Below are 12,223 nucleotides of genomic sequence, written 5' to 3' on the forward strand. Positions count from 1 at the left end.
AGTGTCCTGCCTTCATTACTTTGCTGGTTTACTGTCATCCAGTGACCTGTAATTTATGCAATTTATTTTAACACAGGTAAAGACACATATAAATATATATATATATATATATATATATAATGTAATGCTACTGTAAGGCTCGAGAGCAGCTCAGTTCTCCTCTAGTGAATAACATGTTTGGTGTTCTTTAAACACAAAGATGTAAGAGATGCTAGAGCTGTAAGCACTTCTTAGGTAGGGGGTGAATTAAAGCAGTAAATGACTCCCAGAAGAGCAGCCTGACCATTCCTTTTGTGCACAGATTCAAAGGGCTGTTTTGGCCTTTTCTATTTGCATGAAGTGATACAAATTGGCAAGTAAAAATATTTCAAGCATCAGTCCTAAGCTGAAGGTACCAAGTTGCTCTTGTTTTCCCTCAGTCTAGCAACCTAAAGGTTGCAGAGAAGTACTCACACTGTTATGAACAGTGTGAAACCGCATATGATGTGCACAGGGTTGGACATCTTGAAGCACTTCTTGAGATGGAGTTCAAAGCATGAGAACTTTGGCTCCCCATGCAGAAGATCACAACCCCTTTTTAACTCAGTGTAAGACTAAGCCAACAGCTGTACAAACACCTGCAAAGTCTGATCTGATCTTAGTGGAAGAGGGTCTTTGCTTGTGCTGTTTATTTTGTGCTTTGAGCCTGGCTCTCGTAGATTTTCATCAGAATTTCTCATCAGGTTTCAGTGTAAAATCTCTTAACCTAATGAGATATTCTCTGTTGTTTTTCTTCACACCACTTGAAATGTACTAACCCATAAGGCTTAAAAAGCAATTACTGGACAGAGGTATTAAGGTGAGTTTCCAATCTAACTGTACAATTGCAGGACAGTCAAGACAACAGTGGAGTTCCAATCTTAGCCCTGTTTTGTTTAAATATTACAAAGTGTTGCCAGGATTATATAACCTGAAATTTCACAGTTGTTTTAATAACTAGATGAAAACAAATAAGATTAGAGTTTCATTAGTGATTTGAAATCACTAATGAAACTCTAATCTTAACATACTCATTTTTTGATTGTGATATGTGAGTTTTTTGATTCAATCTAGATCTGGCCATCACCATAGTATATTTTTTCTGTTTTGCTTGTGTGGTGCTAGTAAAGCAATTAGGACAGACATCTGTCTTAATAAGTAGTTTGAGTTTCACATTAATTTATAATTTTTGACTATAAAAGGCATTTTATTACACTGTTCATCAGACTTATTTGTCCTGCATCACTATTTAATATGTAAGACACCATTAAGCATTACTAAAGTATGTTTTTTGGCTTGGAAGCTCAAGTATAAACAGAACACAAACCCCAGGGACTCTAGAATTGTTGTAGGGCACATATCCTGATGAAACTAACATGGGACAGAATGTTTTCTAGAAAGCTCAGTAATGCAAAACTCATGCAATTCAATCTTGTAGTGCACCAGAAGATATTAATAGGAGTCAGAGTGTTCCTTTTAGTATCTTACATACTCTTGACCATTTTTGTGCAGTTTTCAGTGGCATGAACAAAATTATTATAATGTGAAAAGAAATAATGTGACATACACACCTCACAAAGGAAATAACAGATTGCATTGGATTGCTTTGGCAGAACAGTGTGTGGAGGATAATGTCATGTCATTACTGCATTTTTTTTTTTACATTCAAAAGCTCTTAAGTCCCTCAAAACCAGAATTCATCCACTTCGTAGGACTGTGCTGTCCTAAGTTGTGAGTTTTTTTCCCCTGTTTTTTGGTTTAACAGTTCAAGGATAATTGCCTGCATTTTGCATCTTATAATTCTCAAGGGTGAGTCCCAAGGCTGGCAATAGGGTTATGGGAACGATTTGAAGAGGCACATTTCTGTCCCATTTTAAAGAAAAGAATAAAAGGGAAGGTGTTTGGCAGGCATTCAAATGAGACATGTCACAGAATATGCACAATGTTACTGTTGCTGTGGATGCTGGCAGAGACAGTTCTTTTACCAACGAGAGGGAGCCATAGAATATATTATGTGGAACAATAAACTCTTAAGGATGGAAACTTAACTTTTAAATACAAACCAGCTGGTTAGAGGTGTCTTTTGTATTTTAATTTGTGTTGCTTTCTTTTTCTCAAGTAAAGCCGCCATTAATTATTTACAATTCTATTCTCCCAGGAATACTGGGTGGGAAGTTCTTGGAAAGATGTCGCATTAAGAAGCCTGGGCAGGAGCTCTTTAAGAGCGAGCCATCTGAATACTTCAAGGCTCAAAATCTCTTCATTGGAGCCAGAGTTTGTTTCCATGGTCACAACTTCCTTTTGGTGGATGCTGATGAGTACACGATCAACTACATGGAGAAGCATGCAAATGAGGTGAAGCAGGCTTTTGTTATTTTCTGTTACCTTAAAGGACTGCACCTCATCTATGTATTTTTCAGTATTTTTTATACCTAGTTTCTTCACTCAAAGTGGCTAGCAATGGATTTAAGAGATGTTTGCTAGGGATGGTTATCAATTGTACTTGATGTTGCTGAGGGTTTTTCCAATCTGAATGTTCCTGTGATTCTGTGAGTGCATGCAAGCCTGGACACTCTTTACTTTCTCAGCATCCAGTCTTATTGTATTAGGTTTTGTTAGTAGATGTATCCCTGCCTTCTCCTTCTTGAGACACTGTTTATGGACCTCTTGTGCTTTAATTGATCTAACTTTTCTGATACTTACAGATACTGTCTGCTTCCACAGGTTCCTGTGACAGCAAGTTGAGAAGTTCACTGCTTACTATATAAACAATATATGATCAAAGAAGTAAATATCTTTTATCTGTTTTAAACCAATCTCCCACTAGTTTCAGGTCAAGTTCTGGTGTTCTGTAGTTTGATGAAGATCTCTGTTCACCTTATGCACCATCTTTGTAATTTGGCAAATCCCATACATTTTTTGATGTTAATTTTCACCCTTTTCAGTCTGTGCTTGCAAGGCAGCTATGAGATGTGAAGGCTGGAACAGTGTACAGTACTCAAGGTGTGGGCACATCTAATTTAGAGTCTTACTGATGAGGCTATTTTATACCCTGATTTGAATTTTCGGGTTCATACATGTTTATCTGCCAAAATCTTCCCTTCATAATACTAGAAATCTGTATCACCATCTGCATTTCAAGCTTACAGTTTGTACTGAATTTCACTATCTTTCAGTGTTCCTTTCAAAGTGTATTGGTCTGATTTAAGCTGCCTGCAGCCCAAAAGCCTAACAGCACAATACAATAATAGAATGCCTTCCTCCTTTGGAAAAGAAAGGAATTAAATAAAGAGAAAAGGGGTAAAACACCCAAAGAATAGTCTTGCTTCAATTTGGAAGTTGAAAGAAAAACTTTAACAATAAATAAAAAAAAGATATTTAAGGTAAGGGGAGTTACAAAAGTATAGGGAAGGGAAACAAAATACAAAATATGTACACACAACCAGATTGATGGCAATGGGTGGAAGTAGATTCAGGAGGTGGTTGTACCACCACGTAGTAGGCTGGCCACATGGCAAAGCAGGAGCAGCTGGAATAGGCGTGCTGCTGGCAGGCAAAGCAGGGAAGAGAGAGAGAAACAAGAAGTTCCTCTGTTTTTATAGGGGTCCAGACTGGAAGTGGGAGTGGGCTAACCATTTCACCTGGGGTCAGCAGGGGTTAACCCTTTACACAGGCAGAGAACAGCAATGAATAAAGAGCTGGGGTGGCTCTGCTGATGTATACTGTATGCTGCCAGTCATTACACAAATGGCTGGTAAAGAAGCTCTCATTCACCAGAGCCAGAAATACATCCAAGAGGAGGAATTGAGCAGTTGTCAAAAGAGATTGAAAAGGATACAGGGATGGAGAACTGCAGGAAAGACACGGAGCAGTTAGAGGGATTTTATGTTGTTTGATAAGAAGAGTAGGTTACTATTTTTTTGTTAAGATGAAGTTTGTGATGTAGTATGTGAATAAATGTACCCTATTCTATTCCTCTTATGAGCAGCTCTGGCCCAGCCACTCTGAGGTGCATCATAAGAATGGATCAGCTCAGGAGCCATGGCATCCTAATCTCTCTTCTGTATTGTTGCTTCATTATGGTGTGATCTTCAGCAGCCTTTGGACTAGACTGCTGTGAGGACTTCAGAGGAATGGATAGGCTTCATAGCTCATGACAGGCTGGTAGCACAAACTGTGCCTTAAGCTGACCTTCTCCAGAGCACATACTTGTTGAGAGTACCCCTAGGGAAAATATCCAGGAGGGTTTATCAAGCCATGCTCCTTTGCCCTTTTGTCCAGACCTTTTGTGGCTGGAAAACAGAGTTTGCAAGTTTTAATTATTCCCTACCTGTTGGCTCACCAAAACAAGTGGACCTTCAGGACTCCCAGGTAGGCCTAGTGCAGCCTTGAGGACTCTGAGTCTTGATGCCTTTGTGCTGCTAGGCAGAGGTAGGTGCAGTCTGATCCTGTGCTGCCTTTGGGCCACGGGTGCTGTTCTCACTCAAATGAAAGTAGCAGAAGGGTGTGACTTCCTTGTAAGTTAATGTCGAGTTAACACCACCCTGCCTTCCCTGGGTAAATGAGAACGGTCTGCAAAATGCTTGTTGACGTAAAATGCTGCAACTGTTAAAGGCTTTAAGCAGTAAAATACAAAACTATGTACATTATGGTTTTGTATTTTTTTTGCTGCTGGCCTGTTTCTCTTTCTAGTAGAATCAAGCCCAAAGCTATTCTGCAAAATGTAGCGTGCATCCTTAAACTCTAAATATTCTTTCAAACTGCTGTTTGCATTGATTATCTTGGATCAAACAAGATCTGAATGATTGTATATGAGTAAAACAAAATCTGTGAAATTGGAAGAAGCAACACTAAAAATATTTCTGTAAAGTTCATTATCAGTTGTTCCTTGCACAATTAAGGTTTTAAAAACAGCTGGTAGAAAAAAAACTTATTCTCCTCATAAAAGATGCTTTATTCACATCCTTTGAATAGAGTTCCAAAAGCAAAGACACACCTTGTTTGCCTCAATTAATCACAGGACTGCATACTCAAATCACAAGAACTTCATCAATTATTAGAGAAGAGTAGACCTGGAAAATTATTGGAAGAGGAGGAAACTATTTTAAGATTACTGTTTTTCAGTTATTTCTAAAATCAAAAAATACACACTATTCCTTCTGAAAAGACAGAGCTTTCTTTTCAGCAGAACATGTGAGTATATGTTCTGAAAACTGGTGTAAGAAATCTGGATGGAATGTTTTTCTTCTGGAAAATGCCTTTTGGACCACTTTTTATAGGTATATGTAGATTTAAATGAAATTTTGATTGGTGATAGTGCAGGTAGGAATTGATGTTGCTGTTTATTTGACACCATATGAGATATTTGGAAAGTTTTTAACTGCTGTTTCAAAATAGTGCTTATTGTATCATTTTTAATTTATAGGGAGAGAAACATCATTTGGTCTTGTAATTTTTATTGTATCCTGACTTGAAAGTAACTCTAAGGATCTAATTCTCAACATTTTAAAAAACAACTTCTATTTTCTTTTCCAGTTTGAGGAAAAAAGTATTTAGAAAGTATAAATTTGCTTGCAAAATGGATCATGCGTATTGTGCACAGTCCTACTGGTATCACCTAGGTTTGAGGAGGGCTCTTCAAACATGGAATTTTTGTACCTGTTTAGAAATTAATTAAATCATCTCTAAAACAGTCTTAACTGTTCAAACTATGTAGTTGTCTGCAGCATAAACATGAAAGTTGATTTTACTTCTACTTAATTCAGCATAATAACCACTGACTTAAGCAAGACTATCAAACAAAACCAGATTGTGATCACTAGCATGTCAGCAATTACTTGAGAAGGGGGAAAAGCTGATAAAGAGCTCTTGCCATGCTGCTGGCACACTCAGTGTCTATGTAGGTGTTTGCAATTTGTAGTTTACAAAAAAAGGTTTAAAGTTATCTGCTTTGATACTGTAGAGAAGACAGGTTTTTAAATAGGCAGAACACTGTACGTCTTTAAATACTTTGTGCATTGATTCCTTCTGCCCACTCTTTTCTCAGTCTCTGCTCTTAGCTTTTTCAGTAAAAAGCTGTGTGCTTACAGCCCAAACAATAACAGCTTGGGGACAGGGCTGGAAAAATTGCTGTCTCTAAAACTAATTGATTACTGCTCCAGCTGCTCCACACGACTGACTTGCATGGCATTGCATGACGGGATTGTACCTTTTGGCATAGGCAGCAACTGTCTTCTAAATCTGAGCATGTTACCTGCAACCACTGATACATTAATTAGACTCAAAACAGTGTGTACTGCTCTGGGAGTGTCATAGGAACTGCAAATATCCTTTTCTAGATCCCTTTGAAGTGATACAAAGCTGCAGACAGACTTCAGCATGATCAGGAGTGAGGCCCAATCTTTGTTGTGGTTAGGTTCTTGATACCTGTCGTACCAATTTCCACGTAATTGTTAGTTAAAACAATATTGCTTACTGGAAGAAATGGGAGAAAACTGCTTTCAGACAGTTCATTGCTTCATGTGCTTTGTAAATTAGGTAGAGCTAGGCATGGGAGATTTAAGGACATAGCAGATATTCATAGTTGGGCTCAACTCCCAGTTTATGACTAAATACATAGATGTTGTATGTTAAAAATGAATATAGCAAATAAATCTTTGGTAATTCTCTAACACAACAATCTGGATATAGGGTGGGGGCCTAAGTGCTCTGGTTCTATTTACCTAGATTCAGAATTATTCAAATGGCCTATTTAGAAAGAAATAAGCATTCTGAAACGATCCTGTCATGATTGCTTCCTAACAAATTTCCAGTCTGCTAATTCTGACTATGTAAGGCAACATAGTCTAATATGAATGAGAATATGTTAGAACAGTTCATTGAAGCCAGTGGTGAAAAGATCCTGTACAGCTTTGTGATACTTACTGAGAATTAAGTGAGGTACACCAGCATAAAATGAGGAGCAAGTTATTTGAACTGTACTTTAAATGTTTCTGCTTTGACATTAGCAATACAGTGTTTGAAGCAAAAATGAGTGTCCATTCATGTAACTTGAATGAGCTTTCTGAGAATGCATGATTTGGTGATTTTTGTTTAATTTTTTTATGTTCTCAGTAGGAAGCATTTTCTTTTAATAGCATGCTTCCCTACAAGCCTAACACAGTGCTGATTTATGCATTTGACGTGAGACAATGAAGAAACTAATAATACTTAGCAGTTCAGCATCACCCCACATCTTGGCTACTTTTGCTGGTACCTGCATAGTTGGCTGCATAGAGCTCTTCTTTCTCATCTTTGTCTTTCTTTCCTCTGTTAAGTTCTCTGTGGCTGATGTTGGTGTCATCCTCAAGAAACTGAAAGGCATAACGGAACCTCGTTCCCGAGAAATCAGACAGATGTTTGCAGCTACTGACCCTGAGCATACTAAAGTGATTGAATATGACTCTTTCAGGTAAGACAGTGCAATTTCGGGTTCTTTTAATATTTAATGAAGGTACATTCCCCAAAAATGTATAAAGCATGACTGTTTCTTGATGCCTTCTGCATATGTTAGCTGATGAAAGCATACATTTGCTTTTCATTTACTCAGAGACTATGTGTGAAAAGGAAAATGAATCCATGCCCCAGGAAAAAAATGAGAAAAGCAATAGTTTCAAGTTAGCTGAACAGCACAACTGAAAACTGAATGATGAATCAAAGTTCATCCTAAGAGTCAAAGCAATTAATTTGCAATTTTGAAATTCAGTAGGGAATGTTGGAGTTGCCTCCTGAAAATGGTGTTATTTTGGTTTTGAATCATTGGTGAAAAAGAACCTTCATGGAACTGAGGTATAATGAAACGATAGAATGCAGTGGTAAAAGACTGAAAATCAGTAGTGAGAGCAGTAATTAATGCTTTGCTAGTAATTTCATCCTAGATAGTGGGAATGGAAATCTGGATTCTGGCAGTAACTCAGATATGGCAATGGGCAAATGTATGGATACTTGAAAGAAGTCATACTCAGATGCAAACTGATTTCAGTTTGTCTTGCAACCAGGACACTTGAACATATGAACTGTGTTGTACGCTGGTCCAGTTAACGATGTGGAACACAGAAGGAAATTCTACCTAGAAGCATTTTGTTTTCATAGTGGTAATGCACTATGTATTTAGGAAATGTTGTAAAAATTAAAACATATAAGCAGATATCTATTGTGTAGAATGTTATCCCTGTAGGAATGTTAACCAAGGCAGAAATTGCTTCTGAAATATCTCAGAACCAGAAGGTTCAGCAGAAGGTTTCTTCCAGCAATTCAGAGTGAAAGTAGTGAGAAGGGAAAACAAGCTGGTATTCAGAAATGAAAAATAAGTTATTAAAAGGTAGGATTTAAAGTGAGAGGCCACAGTTATTAGCAGCTTTTGCTCAAAGTATTTCTAGACTTAGATATTTTACTCAGCAGAAGCAAGATTTTGAATTATTGTGTCAAGAAGCAGAATGTTATTACTAGAGTAAGAAAAGCAGAAAATGGAAAGTTACTGTATATCTGGAGCATCTTTTTATATGCACTAAGAGAAGATCAAGGGTTTGGAACATTTGCATGGTGAAATTGATAGAGCAGACTTTGGGAAGAGGTGATTGTGCTTTTAAATAGCACAAAAAGATTTGTATTTTATCAAGAAGAGACTTGGCTGAGTGGAACCTTAATCACAGTCCTATTCTGTGCAGCTGCGAGTAGCCCACCTGTTTAATTTAGGGCCGTGCTGGTCTGTGACATGGAGTAAGTACGGTTATATGGTATTTAGGCACTTGGTTTCAGTGACAAAAATACTGTGGTCCTCTTCATGAGCAAGACAGAAGGCAGGAAAAATGGTGTAATAAATATTTTCATGGTCTTGATGATCACCTGGGCCAGTCTGACCACCTACTAATGGCCTACGTCCTTCCTGTGGTGGGACTGCAAGGAATTTGACAGAAAGCATTCACATTGCCAGAGGAAGAATTTGCCTCTAAGAAACATTCAGCTTTTGTGTTTTGTAGTGATAGCAAGTCTTGGTTTTGTCCGTTCATAATATAAGAGCCTTCCAGTAGCAAAGGGGAGGCCTACAGGAGAGATAGGGAGAAAGAATGTAGTGGTAGAATGAGCAGAAATGTTTTTAAATTGGAAGAGGGCACAGTTAGATTAGATGAAAGGAGGAAATTACTTACAATGAGGGTGGTGAGACTCTGGAACAAGTTGTCCAGAAAGGTTGTGGATGCCCCATCACTGGAAGTGATGAAGGCCATGCTGAATGGGGTTTTGAGCAACTTAGTCTAGTGGAAGGTGCCTGCCAATGGCAAGATATTTAAGGTCCCTTCCAACCCAAACCATTCAATGACTATGTCCAGTAATTTAAAGGTAATAAAAATACTTTCTGTAAACAGAAGATGTATGTTTTTCTTTCAGTTTTACATTTTCTTGTGTATGTCACTGTTTATTTTTAATCTGTCATGGCATTTCGCAGTTACAACTAGCAAATAAGTGATTATTTTTAGTGCAGGCAGTTATCTGTGTGACAGCTTCAACCAGCATGATAACCCACTTACCTTAAATACAGCTAAAGCTTTACTGTGCCCTGAATTTGGCTGTTCATATTTCTTCCTTTTTACCTATGTGATTTTAGAATTTTATGTTAGGTATATCTGTAAGCATGATATAGGGAAGTAGGGATGCCATTATATAATTTAGCTGCTTTTGTAAGTCTGTGACACCTCATCCATGAAATAAATACATGGTGTACACTGAAGATAACCCTCAGCTATTGTTAAAACCATTGAAAGCTTTGTTAAAAAAAAAAGAATCCTAAAATGTAGGTGCTTGTACATTACATGGTCCTATCCAGACTGCTTTTCCTCTTAGGCTGCTGACAGGACAGTTTGCTGTTAGAGGCAAAGAACCATGTGGGTTTAAGAAAGATGCTTGCTTGAGAAACAGCTCTCTTAAGCAGTTAATTATTTCTTCATTCTCTACCAAATTTAGATTGCAATCTTACTTATTCTTCTAGAACAGCACAGAAAAAAAAAGTAAAAAGATAACTAAGCTGTGGGGAAAATTGCTACAGCTTATTTCTTTTTTGTCAGAAAGGGTTTATATGTAATTCTGTTTTTGAATCTTGAGTCCCTAGCAATCACTAAAATATTCCTTAATTCCCAAATGAGGTAATAATTTTGTCTGGGGTTGCTGGTGACTTGATTGTCACTGACTGGCTTGAGAAATAAAAGTCCTTTAAAACCCTGACACCAGAAAAATAATCTGTGCCATGTGTGGAAATCCAGCCTGTGGAAATACTCAGATGGGCGATGTTATCTACATGCCTTCATCTTTTCCAGCCCAAGCATTTAGAGAGCCAGACTTATCAGGCAGTATTGTCCTCTTCATGTTTGCAGTAGTATTACTGCAGGCTGCAGGAGGGAAGCTCCAGTTTTGACTGGATCTCTGACTGTCACTATAATATTCAGTATGCAGGATAATAATACTGTCAAAATCATGGTAATGTTCATAGGTGAACCAAGCTTTGGCCATTGGGGTTGCATAATCTCAGCTGAGGTTTACTACTGTCAGCAACTTGTATTCCCCTTATATTTATCTCCTGTCACTGCAAATAGAAGGTCTTTCTGATTTGTTTGATAATCCAAAAAGCACCAGTTGAATTGAAGTGGACTCTGTACAGTGTTTAGTGTCCCTTTTTTAATAGCTGGGTAAGTGCAGTCTTACTCTATGAAAAGTTATCTTCATATGAACAGTACCACACAAGCCTCTGAGAGAAAGCAAGTGAGAAATAGTGTTTGTTGATAAAATTCTGTCATTTGGAAAGACATTAAGTTTCTGTGCTTTTAATTTGCCTGTGGATGTTAAGAGATCCATTATCAGATTGGTTCAAGAATGTAACTATTCTCCAGCCAGCAGTTTGAGTCTTGTGTCAGAACTTTGTGCATCACTAATAATTTCTTCCATTTATTTACAAAGATTGGTATGTAATCATGGTGATGCAGTACCCTCAGGGTTACCACAAGGTACATCTCATATTGCATCAGCAGTTACAGAGAAGTTTATTCTTAGTGCAGTTTATCCAGAAGTATTTTGTATAGTTAAATCTAATTTTGACTGAGGGTCATAGGCCTATGCTGATGCTTGCTATGAAAAAAAATCCTATTGAACGTGATTTCACTAGAGCCAAACATTTGCAATCATAATGCCAATGTAGTTACACTAAGCCAGGTTTGACAAGAGGCCTTGTAACAGTTGAGGTAACCTACAGTTCAGGCCATTTTTTTCCAGGAGAGCAAGAGGCCTGCTAGGTTTAATTGTGTGCTTTGCTGCTGATGTTTTGCTTCCCTTGTGTTGTGTCAACGTCCAGGACACATGTAATCACTGAAGGCAGCAAAACTCCTACTGCAGAGACAATGTAGTCTTCAAATCAGTCTTTACCCTATAAAGCAGAGATCTTTCTGAATGTAATTGTTAGTTCTGGTTCATACGATCCAAAGCTTGTGTCCATTTGCTGATATACTACAAGTGCCCTCGGGAGCTTACCCAGAAATCACTCAAGCTCTATTATCAGCCACAAATCATTGCTATCTACAGGAATGACTAGTCATTTGATGCCAGCACTGGCCCACCAGATGGATCTCAGAAGCACTTCTTCCTTAGACTGGGCTTATTGAGTAGCATAAGCAGTCCTGGGAGAGTGTATCGTTAGCTATTCCTTGCATGCATAAACTGGTCTTGCTACTCTCTCTTGTCTTCCATTCTTGTCAGAAGGGCAAGTTTGGTGTTACTTTCTGCCCTCTCTTTGTGGCCAATTTCTGTTTCTCTTCCCCTATCTTTGCCCTGAAACCTATCCATCAGGACAAACTAACAATGCTTCGTGAAGCATGGCTTGACACTTGATTAATATTCTGTTCTCTGCTGGGATATTCTTCCCACTCGTCCTCTGCCATTGTTAATTCTATTTTATGCAAATCATGTTGTCCATGATTTGTGTTTACAGATTAATTAGTCATGTGCTCCAGAATGTAAAATACTATTAGGGACAAAACAGGGTAATAAGTTGTTAATTTCCTATCATGTTGGATAATTGTAATGACATAATTAATCTCTGCTAATATCCCATGCCAATATGGCATCCCTGGTAAAAGTTTTTAGTCATTGTTAGTATGTATAGCCAGCTACTGAGGAAGGACTCCTG

The 12,223-nt window shown here is 38.0% G+C and overlaps 1 protein-coding gene across 2 annotated transcripts in view; it reads left to right on the plus strand.

Moving 5' to 3' along the window:
• EFHC2 (EF-hand domain containing 2) overlaps positions 1–12,223 on the plus strand; it is a 64,142-nt gene that overhangs the window by 39,242 nt on the left and 12,677 nt on the right. For both annotated transcript variants that reach the window (XM_064151876.1, XM_064151877.1), the window contains 2 exons: positions 2,177–2,373; positions 7,335–7,468. In XM_064151876.1, the coding sequence (XP_064007946.1) occupies positions 2,177–2,373; positions 7,335–7,468 (331 nt within the window). The remainder of the gene's footprint in view (positions 1–2,176; positions 2,374–7,334; positions 7,469–12,223) is intronic.

The sequence above is a fragment of the Pogoniulus pusillus genome, chromosome 12, assembly GCF_015220805.1.
Source record: "Pogoniulus pusillus isolate bPogPus1 chromosome 12, bPogPus1.pri, whole genome shotgun sequence".
Classification (NCBI taxonomy): domain Eukaryota; kingdom Metazoa; phylum Chordata; class Aves; order Piciformes; family Lybiidae; genus Pogoniulus; species Pogoniulus pusillus.